General features: G+C 42.5%; 1 protein-coding gene across 2 annotated transcripts in view; it reads left to right on the top strand.

Moving 5' to 3' along the window:
- The window catches only part of Ino80 (INO80 complex subunit), a 114609-nt gene that overhangs the window by 92632 nt on the left and 4158 nt on the right, over positions 1-17819 (top strand). For both annotated transcript variants that reach the window (XM_026787741.1, XM_005364272.3), the window contains 6 exons: positions 3400-3472; positions 11876-12034; positions 12614-12716; positions 13408-13496; positions 15748-15903; positions 16155-16314. In XM_026787741.1, coding sequence (XP_026643542.1) covers positions 3400-3472; positions 11876-12034; positions 12614-12716; positions 13408-13496; positions 15748-15903; positions 16155-16314 — 740 coding nt within the window. The remainder of the gene's footprint in view (positions 1-3399; positions 3473-11875; positions 12035-12613; positions 12717-13407; positions 13497-15747; positions 15904-16154; positions 16315-17819) is intronic.

Raw genomic sequence — 17819 nt, 5'->3', positions numbered from 1 at the left:
TGGAACTAGCTCTTGTAGACCAGGCTGGTCTCGAACTCACAGAGATCCACCTGCCTCTGCCTCCCGAGTGCTGGGATTAAAGGCGTGAGCCACCACCACCCGGCTGAAGCACAGTTTCTTTGTGTGGCCCTGGCTGTCCTGGAGCTCACTCTATAGACCAGGCTGGCCTCAAACACGTAGAGATTTGCCTGCCTCTGCCTCCCAAGTGCTGGTACTAAAAGTATGCCCCACCACAACTGCAAGTATATTTCTTTTTTCTTTTGGTTTTTCAAGACAGGGTTTTACTGTGTAGCCCTGACTATCCTAGAAAGTCACTCTGTAGACCAAGCTGGCTGGGAACGCACAGAGATTCACCTGCCTCCTCTTCCTGAGTCCTGGGGTTAAAGGTGTGTGCCGCCACCACTGCTGCCATTGCCACCCTGTGAGTGTATTCTTTCTTCTTTTTTTCTTTTTCGTTTTTTAAAACAGTGTTTTTATGTGTAACAGCCCTGGTATCCTATTACTCACAGAGATCCACCTCCTGCCTCTGCCTCCTTTGTGCTGAGATTAAAGGCGTGCGCCACCACTGCCTGGCAAGTATAGTCCCTTTTTTTGTTTGTTGGTTGGTTGGTTTTTTCGAGACAGAGCTTCTCTGTAGCTTTGGAGCCTGTCCTGGAACTAGCTCTTATAGACCAGGCTGACCTCGAGCTCACAGAGATCTGCCTGTCTCTGCCTCCCAAGTCTGGCTTCCTTCTTAATAAATATATTGAGACACTGTTGCAGAAAAAAGGGAAAGGTAATGAAGTAAAATTCAAGGATAAACTGGTAAAACTTTTCTGGGAGTACAGAGGTTTTGAGTCTTGACATATTAGGGGCATGCTTTGATGTCCATGTGTGCCTCCAGAAAAGTTAGGTTTTCTGAATGACAGTAATAGGCCTGTCTAGTTCAGTGGTTAACCACAGTTCACCAACAACAGTCATGTCTGTGACTGTGTCCTCAGTCAGTCACTTTAACTGTGTTTGGAGTATCCTAGTTGTTGTAGTCCATGAAGCAGTTTTAGCTTTCAGATGACTTTACCAAGAAGAATAGCCTAAACGGGCGGGATCTCTGATGTCAGCAGCTGGGGGTTTTTTTCCTCTTTCTTAGGGGGCTTGGGGTGCCGGGGTGGTGGTGGAGGCTGTCTTGCTGTATAGAACAGGCTGGCCTCGAACTCTTAGAGATCCTTCTGTTTCAAGTATGTGCCACCACATTGTTTTACTGAAACCCTTGGATTAAAACTCAATTTATTCTGTGATTTAGTGCCTTTGTATCTAGAACTTCATAGTTATACTTACCTTATATCAGTGTACTAGAATGTTCTCTAGCTGCTCTGTTTAGTACAGTCCAGGTGTGTCAAACTGACATTCCAAAGATGAGTATTGGGCCTGGAGAGATGACTCAGGGGTTAAGAGCAGTTGCTGCTTTTCCAGAGGTCCTGGGTTCAGTTCCCAGCATCCACTTGACAACTCACAACCATTTATGACTTTAGTTCTATGGGATCAGTCTCTTCTGGTGTGCAAGCATATATGACAAAAATAAGTCTTTTTGAAAAAGATGAGAGTATTGACTGCTGTTTGAAGAGACTCATGTGAACTGGATTTCCAGTTGTGCTTCTCACTGCATGCAGAGAAATTAACAGCTTGATTTAGAGGACTCATATGTTTTCACTAGCATAATTCTTTTTAATAGATTGTTAGAATCGTTCTGGAAAGTAACCTGATATGAGAACATGGAAATGAAAGGTTATCTTGGGCTACGCTTAGGTTATCTGGAGAAACTAGGCAGCAGTTAAACACCTGTTTGTTTATAAAGTAAATCTTAGCGTGAAAGCCCTCATGATCTGGCTTGGACCTTTTTTATTTGACAAATAATTTGTTGCCTAATAAGTGAGGTAGCATCTGCTGCTTTGTAATTATTTCTTCAAAAGGACTTAGAATGTAAAAGGAAACCAAATTGTATCTACTTGTTTCTTTGTGAGTACTGAGTTGGCCTTTTCTAAAAGTGCATACATCCTAAATGTCTTCCCTAGGTTAGTCCTAAGTCAACTTAGTTCACAGAAGTCATGACCAGACCTGAATTTCTGGGGTGTACTTATTATTCTGAGTTACGTCATCTTAAAGTTGGTGTTGTAAGCGTCAGTGGATAACAGCACTTATTCGCCAAGCGTAACATAACGGCCAGAATCCCAATCCTGTAAACTGTCCTCTGACCTCCACTTATTTGATGTGGCACACACATGAGCCTATGTGTGCGTGCTCGCTCGTTTGGTCACGTGTGTGTGCAATCTCTCCCCCTTTCTCTCATACACACTCAGAGAGAGAGTAAGCTTTCAAACTATTACGATTATGTTCTGATTTATTTGCCTTTGTGTGATCTAGGAACATTTTAGCCAGTTAAAATTGGGGATTAATGGCATGGCTCATGGCTAAAAAAGTTCCTGACAAGCAGGCCTGGCCACCTGAGTTTGTTCTGTTTCCTGGAACCTAGGGTGGAATGAGAGAACTGACTTCTGAAAGCTATCTTCTGACCTCCACATGCACATGCATGTGACACACGCAGATGTCATACATGCACACTCTCTCCACTGATAATATTAAGTAATTTTTAAATAGGGCTATCAGTTCCAGCACTGAAGAGACAGAGGAAGAGAAATCTCTGTGAGTTTGAGAACAGCATGGTCTACATAGTTTCAGGACAGCCAGGGCTACATGGAGAGACCTTGTCTCAAAAAAATTAAAAAATAGGGCCAGTGGGAGGCTGGGAAATTGTTAAGTCAATAAAGTGTTTTCTATTCAAGCATGAGAACCTGACTTCAGACCCTGGTATGAAAGTGCTTGTTGATAATCCCAGTGCTGGGAAACCAGGGATCATAGGATCCAAGCTGCTTGCTATCCAGATAGCCTAACCTGTCCATGAACTTCAGGTTTACTGAGAAAGCCTATTTCACAAAATATGGAGGAAAAAAAGATAGAAGACACCCAATGTAAACTCTGACCTCCAAATGTAGGCACATGTATGTATACAAATACATAAACAAAAACAAACCATAAGAAAGAAGGCAAACCAGTGTATGTGTAATGTGGTATAGCCAGGGGTCTCTTCTATAGTGACAAATTTCTGTTATATCTGCTTCATGTTTGTACTTTTATTAGTTATCAGTCAGATATTAGTGTGGCAGCAAAAACTTATGTTCAAATTGGAAGATAGCATCCATGATTTGAATTTTAAAGGGAGAACACCTTTGCACAGAAAGCATCTGTCAGGTGCTGTAGTCTCCAGCACTCTTTCTAGCCCTAGATTCTGCTTTTAGAAATTTCTGTCTATTTCCACATTGCATTATTCCTTTTTCTTCTAACATGTTCTTCCCCCCTTTTCTTTAGGAATGACATCTTTGTGTTTCTATTAAGCACACGAGCTGGAGGACTGGGTATCAATCTCACGGCCGCGGATACTGTAAGTGATGCAAGAGAGCATGCTGCATCGGGCATGCAGGGCTCCTATACATACTTCATTCACAAGCATTTTAACTTTGCTCTTGTTTTTTCCTATCCATTCTCTTTGAATGCTTTCTTTACACATTAATTCAGTAGAAGATTAATGAATTGCTTACTGTGTGTCAGGTACTTGCTGACTTTTGGGGACATAGCAGTGAAAATAAACAGAGTGTGGGGGTGACCGAGCAATTCAGATAGATTTGTTTGAGGAACTGTAACTAAATAAATTAGAACAATTGCTTTGTGACTAAAACATGTGGTTTTATTACTAGGAAAGGTAATGCTTTTGTGCTGTGAACTTCAGGAGGCTGTTTAGATAGCAACGACCATTATAATTAAAAAAAATAAACTAAGCCAGACAGTGGTAGTGCACGGCCTTAATACCCAGTGCTTGGAAGGGAAATGCAGATGGATCTCTGCATTCGAGGCCAGCCTGGTCTATAGAGTTAGTTCCAGGACAGCCAAGATTACACAGAGAAACCCTATCTTGAAACCTGCTCCCATAAAATAATAAGGTAAAATAAATTATATTCTAGCAAATTTTCCATCCTTTCAAATGCCTAGTCTCCTGGTATGACAGCTTCAGCCTCTGAAAGAAGAGAACTTCCCTGTGAATCTCAGCATTATTCTATAGATTGAAATGTATCTATACTAGTAACATTTAGATTGAAAACTGCATAAATAGGAAACGCTTTATAAAAGTATGACTCTAAAAGTGGCACTTGATGTAGTCTCTGAAATATGTGCATTTGGAAGGTGCAGGTTCATGAGATCGTGGAGAAATGAGGGGCAGGATGGTGAAGTGGTGTGGGGAAGCTGAAATTAGGTTTGTGTCTCAGTCTCCACTCCTAAGTTAGGCCCACTCTTTCTCTTTAATAACCTTAGTGTCCTCAAACTGTGTGCCTTAGAGAATGAAAATAAAATTCTGTGGGAGTGCTAATTATCAACCAGAAGATTCAAACTTGCCTTGCTTGCTCCCAAGTGGGATGGGGCATGAGACGCCTGAGGACTGTTGGCATTGCTGTATAGAGTACACCAACCAGGCTGACTGTGGTGATGTGTGTTGTCCATGTGGTTACTCTGTGGTTGTTCACATCTGTCCTGTTACGTGACAGAAATTTGCCCTTGTCCTTGTTTTCCTTGGTCTTTTTTTGTTAAGATGCCATATAGTACCAACAGTTACACATTCCTCACTTTTTCCTAGCTGATCTTTCGAGCACATCACAGTCCCTAGCCGTATACCGCTTGTTCCAAGTCCATTCTTGGCTCTGCTGACACTCTAGTACAGTTTGTTTGAAATCTTCTTTACTTAATGTGCTACTTAAAGCTCCTATCCATGACTTAAAAGCATCTTCACTTGGAGCCTGTATCTGCCCTGCCCTCCTGATTGCCAGATCCCTTCCCCTCTGAGAAGTGGATAAATTTTAGAGTACCCATTACTGTTAAAATTTGTTATCTGCGGGCTGGAGAGATGACTCAGTGGTTGAGAGCATTGCCTGCTCTTCCGAAGGTCCTGAGTTCAATTCCCGGCAACCACATGGTGGCTCACAACCATCTGGAAAGAGGTCTGGTGCCCTCTTCTGGTCTGCAGACATACACACAGACAGAATGTTGTATACATAATAAATAAATAAATATTTAAAAAAAAATTGTTACCTGAGACTAGATTGTCATGTTCTGAGCTACCCTTTCCACCTAGTAAACTGATTATATTTCAAATTCCTCGTCCAATATCACATTCCTTCCTAGTCCTTTCCCTTTACTCAATCATGTTATCTTGTAAGTAATTATTATACATGCTAGGTTTAACCTACCTCTTCAGTAGAAAGGAAGCCTTTTTTATATCTGAGCCAGTTTCTACATCTGTCCATTCAGTCATTTAACAAATGATTAGCGTATCAGGCACTGGGCCTGGCACTGTTGTGGACACTAAGAATTCAACATTCAATAAAATGAAATTAATTTTTCTCCTAGTAATTATATTGCTAGTTTTGGTAGTTGATACAATATAAACAACAAGTTTATAAACAAGTTGATTAAAAAATACAACAGTGAAAGTGGGAGAAGGACCCAGGTTGCTGTTTTGTATGGGATGTTAAAGCCTCTCTCATGGGTGACATGTAAGCCAAGATCTAAAGAGAGTGGGAAAGTAAGCCAAGAGTCAGTCTGGCAAAAAGAAAAGACTTAAGGCAGAGGAGGTAAGTGTGGGGCCCTGGACTAAGAACCTGGTTGTTAGAATCAAGCAGCAGCAAGGAGTAGAGAGTAAGTAGAACAGAACTGTGGAGGAGGGGGGCAGAGTGTGCCACACGAGCACGTCATGCATGCTTGATGGGTCACGGCGAGATTCTGGTCGAAGAGTACAAGAATTTGAACAGAGGGTTAGCATGTTCAATTAGCATTGAACAAAGGACTAGCTTGGGTGTTTTATTTTATTTTGGACGCGATTTCACTATATTGTTGAGACTAGTGTCACACTAGGACTCAAATGGTTCCCCTTTGCCTCAGCCTCCCAGAGTGCTGGAACTACAGTCAAGTAAGTGGCTCAGCTTGGGTTTTAAGCATGTCCCTCTGACTTGGAGAGTAGGGTGGGAGGGAACATACAGAACACCATAGTGGGAAAGATAGAAGTGGGGCAAACAAGAGTCTCAGCCTTCAGGTGACAGTGCACAGAAGAAAGGCTACACCTGGAGACATATTTTGGAATCATCACGTTCTGGGTGATTTTTAAGACCATGATGCTAGATGAGATCCCTGCAGAAGTTCAGCATAATTAACTTTTTAAAAATGTATTCCTGGGCCGGGCGATGGTGGCGTACGCCTTTAATCCCAGCACTCGGGAGGCAGAGGCAGGCAGATCTCTGTGAGTTCGAGACCAGCCTGGTCTACAGAGCTAGTTCCAGAACAGGCTCCAAAGCCACAGAGAAACCCTGTCTCCGGAAAAAAAAAAAAAAATGTATCCCTGGGCTGGAGAAATGGCACCAGGCATGCACGTGGTACAGGGACACACATACATACAAGACATTAATACACTTAAATAAGTCTAAAAAATGTTTTAAGAAAGCATATATTCCTTTCTTAGCTTGACTATTTTCAGTTTGGTCTGTGACAGGGCTACTCAACCTTTTTACTTCTGTGGACCAAACCAAAGTCTTATTAGTAGTGTTCATTTTATCTGCTACCACAAAGCTGCAAAAGTCCGCATAGGACTTTTAACCACAAAGTGTCCCTTTTAAGTTATTAACTTGGCACCAAGTTTGTAGTCATTATAATAAGTAAATAACACAATAAGCTTTTTTTTTTTAAATAAAGTAAAAGTAAATAGAGTAACATAAAGTAGTGGAACATTTGACACCATTTAAGAAACCAATGCATCTCTTCTGGTTTGATGAGGAAGTTGAATGAGTTCCTGGGCTACTCATCAGGTATTTCATTTCTAATTTATTTGATCATACATGGTGTGCCTCATTGCAGAAGTGATTGCAAGCATGTGTATATAAACACTGGGAACTATCTAGACTACTTGGTTAGTGAAACTATGGTTTTAGCAGATGATCTTTACCATGTTCTTTGCATATCTCTCTATGGATTAAGGATATCTTTATGTTTGACTCTGCTTAGGAGGCCATTGTTATAATAAACTGCCCAGATTTATTTTTCTCTCTTTCTGACTTATTTCAGGTGTTTACATGTGTGTGGGGGGGAGCTTTTTATCTCTTAGTAGTAACATGGTATGCCCTATGCCCATGCTTTTAGTTCTCCCAGGGGACTGGACTAATGTGTTCTCTTAGAAAAAGCCCCAGTCCCACTTTCAGTTGTTAGCCTAAATTCTCTGACTCCTGTAGAGGTTTCCCTGTTCCCTGTTTCACTCCCTCATTCCTTGGCCTATATAATCCAATCTGAAAGCACCATGCCAACTCTCACCATGCCTCTCCCATGCCTGTTTGGGGTTTACAGCTTCATGAAGGTCCTGTTCATAGATTTCACCTTAGTCGTTGCTGGGCCGCACATTCTGCATCACAGTCTTTCATCATCCTAGCTAAGTCATCTCTAGTCCTTTAATTGTTACTTGTTTGTCTCTAGACTGTCTCGCTGAGCACCAGAAACCTGAAATACGGGTGTCATCTGTGTCTCACTTGAGCACTCAGTTCTGCACCCCGCCCCGCCCCCCAGCACACCCACCAGGTCACATGATGATCCCAGTGTTCATCTATCTTGTGTTTCATTCTTTTCTCTCTTATTCTTGCTTTAACCTATTATATATATGCTCTACTGTTTTTCCTGTGATTTTTTTTCTTTTCTAAACAGTATTCTGTCTTACTCTGTTCTCTTTCCAAATGCATTTTTTATTTTCTTAAGCTTTAGTTTTCTGTTTATGAGCCCAGAAGAGCCCAAGTTGAATCGGGGTTTGCTTGTCACTGAGATGTCTAGGGAAAATGCAAATGCTAAATTAAGGCAATCTTATGATTCATGGTGTAGGCTTGTCTACTGTGAAGTCATGCTGGACCACTGCCAGGCTTTAACATTTCAAGATACTCTTTTTACTTGCGATTTTATCACGTGTGTGTGTCATTTTTACATGTTAGGTAATCCGAATGTTGAAATATTTTATTTTGTAATGGGTGTTTTGATTGTATATGTGTCTGTGCACCACTTGTGCTGGTATCAGAAGAGGGTGTCAAATTCCCTGGAACTAGAATTATAGAAGGTTGTGAGCTGTTGTTTGCTGTGGGCTCTGGGAATTGAACCCATGTCCTTTGGGAGAGCGTCTTTTACAGCTGAGCCATCTGGCCCCATCTAAGTCTCCTTTTTATTAAATCTATATTTCCTTAGTTTGCTCTTCCTGAAAATATTTTTAATAATTTATTTGTATTTTTGTACAAATTTTGCTGCATGTATATCTGTGTAAGGGTGTCAGATCCCCTGGAACAGGAGTTATAGACTGTTGTGAACTCTCATGTGGGTTCTGGGAATTGAACCCAAGACCTGGAAGAACATCCAATGCTCTTAACCCCTGAGCCATCTCTCCAGCCCCTTCTCCCTGGAAATTTTATTTTATTTTTTTTTATTTTTTATTTTTTTGGTTTTTTGAGACAGGGTTTCTCTGTGGCTTTGGAGCCTGTCCTGGAACTAGCTCTGTAGACCAGGCTGGTCTCGAACTCACGAGATCCGCCTGCCTCTGCCTCCCGAGTGCTGGGATTACAGGCGTGCGCCACCATCGCCCGGCTCCCTGGAAATTTTAAATGGCTTTTCTAAGATAGATATCATAGTGTATGCTTTGGAGGCAGAGGCAAAGGATCTTTTAAAGTTCAAAACTAGTCTTGTCTACATAGTGAATTCTAGGCCTACCAGGCTATATAGGAAGACCATGTCTCAAAATAAAGAAATAAAGGAACTGAGGATGCAAGTACCTGGTAGAGTATTTGCCTGACTGCTAGCATATAAGGAAGTTTGATCCTCTGTATTATGTTAGATAGATGGAAAGGGGGAGGGGGTTAGTGGATGTATAGATAGGTAGATTTTCTAAAAATCTTTAGGTTCAGTTTAAAATTCTAGTACATCTTCTGGTTAGTTTGTATTCCACTACAATGTGGCAGACATTATGTATTTCCACATCATGTCTATAGACATTAATTGCATTAGCCAACATTTTGTATTTTCTTCCCCTAAGAATTAACCTATGCCAAAATTGAGGAATAATACTTCATATAAAAGCAAAACCAGGGGCTGGTGAGATGGCTCAGTGGTTAAGAGCATTGCCTGCTTTTCCAAAGGTCCTGAGTTCAATTCCCAGCAACCACATGGTGGCTCACAACCATCTGCAATGACGTCTGGTGCCCTCTTCTGGCTTGCAGACAGACAGACAGACAGACAGAATGTTGTATACATAATAAATAAATAAATATTTAAAAAAAAAGGCAAAACCAGACAGGTGTGGTGACATGCATCTTTAATCCCATTTTATGGAAGACAGAGACAGTGAGGGGATCACATGAGTATTCAGTGAACCTCAAGGCTGTCCTAGACTACATAGAAAGACCTTGTCTGAAAAAAATAAAATGAAATATCAAAACAAAAAGGACATCATACAAAAGAGTCAGTGAAGTGTTTAAGTAATACATCCAAAGGCATTAAAATGCTGATGCCATAGTCAGGCATAGTAGCGTACACCTATAATCCTAGCATCACTGTAAGCCAAGGGTAGTCTTGTCTATGTGGTGACATACCAAAAAATAAAAGCAGGAAGTTGGAGAGATGGCTCAGTGATTAAGAGCATGTACTGTTCTTCTAGAGGATCCTGATTCTATTCTCAGCCCCTATATGACAGCTCATAGCCATCTGTAACCTTGTTTCCAGGAGATCCAGCACTCAGTACACTAATAAATTGCTTATAATAATATTTCACAATTGGGAAGTAGAGGCCAAAGGATCAGTATTCAAGGTCAACCTTAGCTACGTAGCAAGTTCTAGGCTAGTGTGAGTTCCATGAGATGGGGTCTCATAGAACCCCAAACCAAAGAAACAGAATTGTGCAACAGGAAAGGCAACACAGAGCAAGAGTCCTTAAAATCGTGTTACAGGAGGCCTTGCGGATGCTACTGCCTGGTTGTCATCTGCTCTTGGCCATGCTCAGCCTCATTGTGTTCTTCGGCATCACCGACAATGGTGAGCCTCAGAATACAGTTCCTTTGAACTAGAGCTGATCATTTATTTACTCCTTGTAGAAATTTGACTTGAGATTGATACTGATACGCAGCTGTTTGCAGATGAAGTAGCAGGTTGATAACAGAAAACTTTATTGATGAGCTCCATTGAAGATTTGGTTCTAAGGATTCCCACTTTCACAGAATTATCCAGATTCCATGAGCCAGGGTGGTGACTTCATACTGTATAATGGCATTGCGGCAAGTCCATACATGGGGGAAAATTTGAAAGTGAGGTAGTCTTGGCATCTTGTCCATGATAAGTGCTGATCCAGACATGAACAATGCCCTCCCTTTCATATGCACTGCTGAGGCTGAATGATTGGATAGTAAGCCTGTGGTCCTTAGGAGGGAGAAAGCCACGTAGTGGTGACACATGCCTTTAACTCCAGCACCCAAGAGACAGAGGCGAGTGGATCTCAGGATGGTAGAGGCCAGTTTTGTCTACACAGTGAATTCCAGGACAGGTAGAGCTACATAATAGACCTTGACTCAAAGAGTAAAAATTAAAAAAAGAAAAAAAAAGACTTAGGATTGAGTTTTAGGGTCACCTGATTTTATTGGTTGTTTTTTTGTACTGCAGACTAGAAGTAGCTTTGGGGGACCCCTTTAAATATTTCATTTTAGGATTCGTGGAATAGGAAGTGATGTTGATGGGAACTAAGGAAAGCTAGAACTGTATGAGTCTCTTTGCAGGGAATCCTGTAGTGGCATTTCATTAGTTTGGGGTTCGGGGGGTTGTTTGTTTGTTTGTTTGTTTGTTTGTTTTTCGAGACAGGGTTTCTCTGTGGCTTTGGAGCCTGTCCTGGAACTAGCTCTGTAGACCAGGCTGGCCTTGAATTCACAGAGATCCGCCTGCCTCTGCCCAAGTGCTGGGATTTAAGGGCGTATGCCACTACCACCCAACAATATTAACTGTATTATTGGGTTTTTATGTGTTTAAGAGAGTTTATTGCTGTTTTGTCCAGCGTAGTCTTTTTATTTAATTGATATTTATTGAGCTCTACATTTTTTCTCTGCTCCTCTCCCTGCCTTTCCCCTCCCCACTTCAATCCTTTTTCTACTTTTTACTTCCCATGTAGATTATGTAAGTCTCTCTTAGTGTCCACATTCCAACCTAGTCTTAAACTCATAAGCTCAAGTGATCCTTCCATGTAAGCTTCCCAAGTATCAGGGACTATAGGCACAAACCAGCAGTCCTCCTGCCTTATACCCCCCCTTTAATATATTTTATTTTTAATCGTGTGTGTGTGTACGTACGTGTGTACGTGTGTACGTGTGTACACACGCCCGTGAAAACTAGAGATGTCAGAAAACTAGAGATGTCAGGTGACCTAGAACTGGAGCTCTATTAGCCTCCTGTTGAGTACTAGGAATAAAACCCAGGAACTCATTCTCTTAATCACTGATCCATCTCTCCAGGCGATACTTCCATCTTTTCAATAAGTTGTGTTTTTCCAAGAGCAACAAACATACAGCTTGGTCTTCTAAGGACTTACTTTCTTATCATTACATAGATGATTGGAAAAAAAAAAAAACAAAACTCTGACCTGGCTAGCATCAGTGTTTACAGACAGATGAGTGACTGTACTGCTCTCAGAATTTCTGTCCTGCACCCAGAGTACATCAGTCTTTGTTGTATTCTCTTCTGGCCTATGCAGGTGATTTTCTACGATAGTGACTGGAACCCCACTGTAGACCAACAGGCCATGGATAGGGCCCACCGCTTGGGACAAACAAAGCAGGTCACTGTATACCGGCTGATCTGTAAAGGCACAATCGAGGAGCGCATTCTGCAGAGAGCCAAGGAAAAGAGTGAGGTAAGTAAGCAGGAAGGGAGGGATCACGCTGCAGGGGTAGAAGCCAGCCACAGTAGCTGGATTGAGACTGTTTAAGAGTCTTGTCTTTCATTAGTCACGGTAAGCATCAGAACCCATATACAGGCTGCTCGTGTGTGCACCGACACCACAGAGGGCCTGTGTATGACAGAGTTGGCCTCAGTTTGCCTCCTCTTGCCTGTTTTGAGTTATTTTTAGCTGACTATTAATAATCCCAAGCCAAAAAATAAAATCAACAATTGTCCTTTTTTAAAAAAATTTACTTAAATTTATTTTATGTGTGAAGGTATCATATCCCCTGTAACTGGGGTTACAGATGGTTATGAGCTGCCATGTGGGTGCTGGGAATTGAAACTAGGCCCTCTGGAAGAGCAGCCAGTGCTCTTAGCTGAGCCTTCTCTCCAGCCTCTTTTTTGGGGACAAATGTGGAGGAATCAGCCAAGTGAACAAGAAATAGTAAAGCCAATACCTCCCGTGGGAGTTGGTTCAGTGGGGTGATTTTGGATGTTTGCTGTATGGGAGTGAATATCTGGAGATGACATTTTAATCCACTTTGTGTAGATTCAGCGAATGGTGATTTCTGGCGGGAACTTCAAACCAGATACCTTGAAACCCAAAGAGGTGGTTAGCCTTCTTCTAGATGATGAGGAGCTGGAGAAAAAACGTACGTACTCTGGCAGCTCATGTTCTGTCCTCCCCAGACCCACTAAAGAGATGAGCACTGTGTTTGCCAAGGCCAAAACTTATTTTTATTTTAAATTATGTGTACGGTTTATATTTATGAATTTAAATACATGTGTGTGTGTGTGTGCGTGCATGCACATGCCATGGCACATACGTGTTAGGATATTGTGGTCACCTTCCACTCTATGGGTTCTAGGTTCAAATTCAGGTTTGACAACAGGTTTCTTTATCTGGTGAGCCTTCTCACTGGCCCAGAGAAACATTTTATATAGAGAATTTCAACAGCAAGCTGCTCTAACCATAAAGACCTTTCACCTAGAGTTTCTAGATTTTTGAGACTATTCAATTTTAGATTTGTCCTGTGAGTTCCTATGAGCACTTCCACAGCCCCACATCTAAAAATATAAGCTCTTTTTCTTTGTTTGTTTAGAAAGGGTTTTTCTCTATATCCCTGGCTGTCCTGGAGCTCTCTTTGTAGACCAGTTTGGTCTCAAACTCAGAGATCTGCTTGCCCCAGGGATCTCATTTCTGCTTCCCAAGTGCTGAATTAAAGACGTGCAGCAATACCAGTGTTTTTCTTAAACCACACAGAATTATACCTTAGGAACCACTAGAGGATATGCTCCTAAGTTTCACAAAGGCTCTTCAGTCTTTTTATGTTTCCTTGGTAGTGAGACTACGACAGGAGGAGAAACGGCAGCAGGAAGAGACCAACCGGGTGAAAGAACGAAAACGCAAGCGGGAGAAATATGCAGAGAAGGTATCTCCAGACTGGGGTTGGATAGGGACTGACAGGGCCTGGAATAAATTTCAAAAGTACAAAAAAGGCCACGTGTGTGCATGCATATTTGTACATACATGGTAAACCGTGGTCTGCACGTGGAGATCAGAGAACTTGTGAGAGTTGGTTTTCTTCCTTCATCATGTGGGTTCTGAGGATTAATATCAGATCCTCCAGATTGGCGAACAAGTGCTTCTGTCTGCTGAGCCAGCTCACTAACCCCATCTGTGTGAATGTTTCTTTTTTTTTTTTTAATATTTATTTATTTATTATGTATACAGTGTTCTGTCTGCGTGTATGTCTGCAGGCCAAAAGAGGGCACCAGATCTCATTACAGATGGCTGTGAGCCACCATGTGGTTGCTGGGAATCGAACTCAGGACCTTTGGAAGAGCAGGCAATGCTCTTAACACCTGAGCCATCTCTCCAGCCCCTGTGTGAACGTTTCTTTGGTGAGGTAAAAGACAGCAAATGCAGTGCTGGCTGTGCTCCTTTTCACAGACCCTAGTGCTGGTCACAGTTGGACTGGGACCCATCTGTCAGTGATAACTGTGATGTTACTAGCTAAGGTGATGTTACTAGGTTTTATGGAACTTCATTTTTATTTTTTGAGATGGAGTCTTTCTACATAGCCCTGACTGGCCTGGGACTCACTGTGGAGACCAGGTTGGCTGAAACTCTCAAAAATCCTCCTGCCCCAGCCTCAGGAGTGCTGGGGTTAAAGGCTTGTGTTACTTCTTTCATAGAATCTTTTGAAAGGACTGGCCCTGCACGATAATACCTACCTTTAATCCCAGCTCTTGGGAGACAGAGGTAGGGTGTCTCTGAGTTCCAGGCCCAGCCATGGCCACACAGAGAGACTGACTCCGAAATAAAAGGCTGCGGCTGGATCCCTTTGGTCATAGGCCTTTGGTAGTCAGCAGCCTAGAGCTGCTGTATTATAGCCCCTTTTAATGAAGAGTCAGTTTCAGCCTGGGGACACTTTGTACTTGCTTCTTTTATAGAGTTGGAAAATCAAAAAAATGAAAGATAATGTCCTCCTGGCCAGAACTGCCATCTCTGCCCCTTCCCAGGCAGGCTTTTTCCTCACTGTTCTCATATCTAATCCATTATTGCCACTACTTAAAATAAAAATACCTTTAACATTCAGGGGGTGTGGCTTAGTGTTAGAGCACTTGGGTATCATCCCTGTGCCTTTAAAAAGGGTGTGAATGAAGAAGGGAGGACAGACAACCTGTCACAGAATAAAAGGTGGCTTTCACAATAGGGCATTACAGAAACTAGCAATTCTTTTGTGTGTGAGAATGTTAGTGTGTGTGTTCATGTGCACATGCCACACTCTAGGTGGGACTGTCAGAGGACAACTTTGTGGAGTTGGTTCTCTGCTTCTGCCTTTATGTGGATTCTGGGGTTTGAGCTGGGATCCCAGGCTTCAAAGGCAATCACCTCTACCTACTGAGCCATCTTTCCTGTTGTAGATTAACAATTTAGACCAGATGTCGTTTTGCTCTGAGTGTAGAATAGAAAGTACCCAATGACAGCATGAACTACACAGTGTTGCACACTCTTCACCCTGTAATAGATGTAGACAACATGACTCCAGAAAAGGACCTAATAACCTGAGTTTGGTCTCAGGAGCCCATGTGGTGGAAGGGAAGAACTAGTTCCCACAAGTTGTCCTCTGACGTCCACATGAATGCAGTACATCTGCATCCACACATAAATAAGTAATAAATGAATGAGTAGATAAGCGAGCCCAGTAGAGGGTGTGGAGAGACACGGTATACCTTCCTCCTCCTCAGTGAGTTCTTCCTTTAAGATACGGTGATTTAGGGCTTGAGATGTGACTCTTTGCTGGAGTACTTGCCTAAAAGGTAAGAGACCTTGCTTCAATCCTCAGAATACACATAACCTATATACACAGAAAAGAAACTGAGACAAAATGGTGATGCTTTCAAGAAGATGGAGGCATGAAGATGGAGGAAGTTTGAGGCCAGTCTGAGTTGTAGACCAAGAGCCTGTCTCAAGCCAATGCAGTGGTGTGTGCCTGTAGTCCCAGCACTTGGATAATTGAGATAGGATGATGAGATCAGACCAGGAGACATAACAAGTAGCAGGCTGTCTGGAGCCAATAGCAAGACTCTGCCTGTAATCATTTTAGTTCCTAATCTCACTTTCCCTTTGAGCTAAATGTTCATGTATTTTATGTATTTTCTGACTTGTATTCCCAGAAAAAAAAGGAAGATGAATTGGATGGGAAAAGGAGAAAAGAGGGTATGAACCTTGTGATCCCATTTGTTCCTTCTGCTGATAACTCCAACCTCTCTGCTGATGGCGATGACTCCTTCATAAGTGTAGACTCGGCCATGCCCAGCCCTTTCAGTGAGGTGAGGCTCCTTCTGAATGTCTTAATTACAGCAGTGGGCTGCATCCTGACCTCGCGGCAGGGACATGATGCTAAGCCACTGGGTACTGTTCACTTCCAGCCTTGTGGGAGAGGATTGCATAAGGACAGACTGGTTCTCAGAACCCAAGGCAGGAGTCAGGAGAGAGAAGTACATGCATGTCCCCTAAGCTTGTCACTTGAGCATGAGGGCTGTAGCCAGTGAGACTATCATCTCAACCTTTTTGCTTCTAGATCTCAATCAGCAGTGAGCTGCACACTGGCTCCATTCCCCCCGATGAAAGCAGCAGTGACATGTTGGTTATTGTGGATGACCCAGCTTCCTCAGCTCCTCAGTCTCGAGCCACCAATTCTCCCGCTTCCATAACAGGCTCTGTCTCTGACACTGTGAATGGTAAGTGACTCTGCCATCTCATCAGCCCAGCCTGCTCCACTACTTTTCTTCTTTAATAACTTTTTTGTTTTGTTTTTTTAGACAGGGTCTCTCACATAGCTCTAGCACTCACTATGTAGGCCACGCTGGTCTTAAATTCATAAGAGCTCTGCATGCCCTGACTCCCAAATCCTGGGATTAAAGGCATGCCTCACCACATCGACACATTTTGGTTTTGTTTGAGACAGGGTTTCTCTGTAGCTTTGGAGCCTGTCCTTGAGCTAGCTCTTGTAGACCAGGCTGGCCTCGAACTCATAGAGATCCACCTGCCTCTGCCTCCCGAGTGCTGGGATTAAAGGCGTGTGCCACCACCATCTGGTAGGCACATTTTTATTTATTGTGTGTATGCACACATGTGGAGGCCAAAGGACAGGTTATAAGAGTTGGTTGTCTCTTCCACCACTCTGGTCCATCAAGCTTGGTATCCAGTCGCCATCTTAAGAACCCAGATACAGAAATTTTATTTCTTCTTCCAAGAGTAAAGTGGAACAAAAGATTTTATTTAAGTGTGTGTGTGTGTGTGTGTGTGTGTGTGTGTGTGTGTGTGTGTGCGCGCGCACGTTCGTGTTCCAATGTGGAATGTGAGAGCATACATAGGGGTAGATGCATGTGGAAGTCAAAGGCTGACAGCAGGTATCTTTCCTGATTGCGTGTAGAAGACATAGTTTGGATTTACCTGTGTCTGCCCTCCCCATCCCCAGTACACATGCTGCCACACTTTTATAGGTACTAGAGATCCAAACTCAGGTCTCAAAGACTGCACGGCAGGCCTTTAGCAGTGGAGCCATCTCCCAAACCCTATTTTTGCTAGTTGTTTAATTAAGTTAGCTGTGGGGCATTTCTTTTCTGTTGATAAGGCCCAGTGTTATTGTTGTTTCTTGAGGAACCTGGATTTTAAAGCCTGAAACAATAGGACTGAACATAGTGGTGTAAGGAGGATAAGGTGGGAAGATCTTGAAGAGAAGGCCAGTCTCAGCTACGTACTGAGACCCTGTCTGAAAATTTAAATTAAAAAAACAAAAGCAACCTTAGAAGTAGGGCTGGCTATGTATTTTCGTGGTAGAGTGTGTGTATAGTATACCCAAGGCCTAGGAAAAAATACCCAGGAAAAAATGTAAGAAATAGAGGCCCAAGGCAGAAACACTTTAATTTCCCACAGTAAGTCGTTGGGTACAATAATAAGAAAATAACCATGGCGGAAGCCACTCCTTAGAAGGAAAGACAGTTTGAAGAGCATAGCTATGTTAAAAGACAATCCCAGATGTCCTCAGATATCAGCCAGCCAGGCACCGTATCCTGTGCCTGTAGTCCCAGAACTCAGGAGACTAAGATTGGGAGATTACTTGAGATCAGGAGGTTGAGGGCAGCCTGAGCAACATTGGGAAATCTTGTCTCAAACAAAACAGAATACCTTGAGAGCCAGCATTAACATTCCCTGTCAAGGGAATATTTGTTAAAGTTTTAAG

This window comes from Microtus ochrogaster (assembly GCF_000317375.1).
Source record: "Microtus ochrogaster isolate Prairie Vole_2 chromosome 14 unlocalized genomic scaffold, MicOch1.0 chr14_random_1, whole genome shotgun sequence".
NCBI lineage: Eukaryota > Metazoa > Chordata > Mammalia > Rodentia > Cricetidae > Microtus > Microtus ochrogaster.
This window is presented reverse-complemented; position numbering and strand designations above follow the sequence as displayed.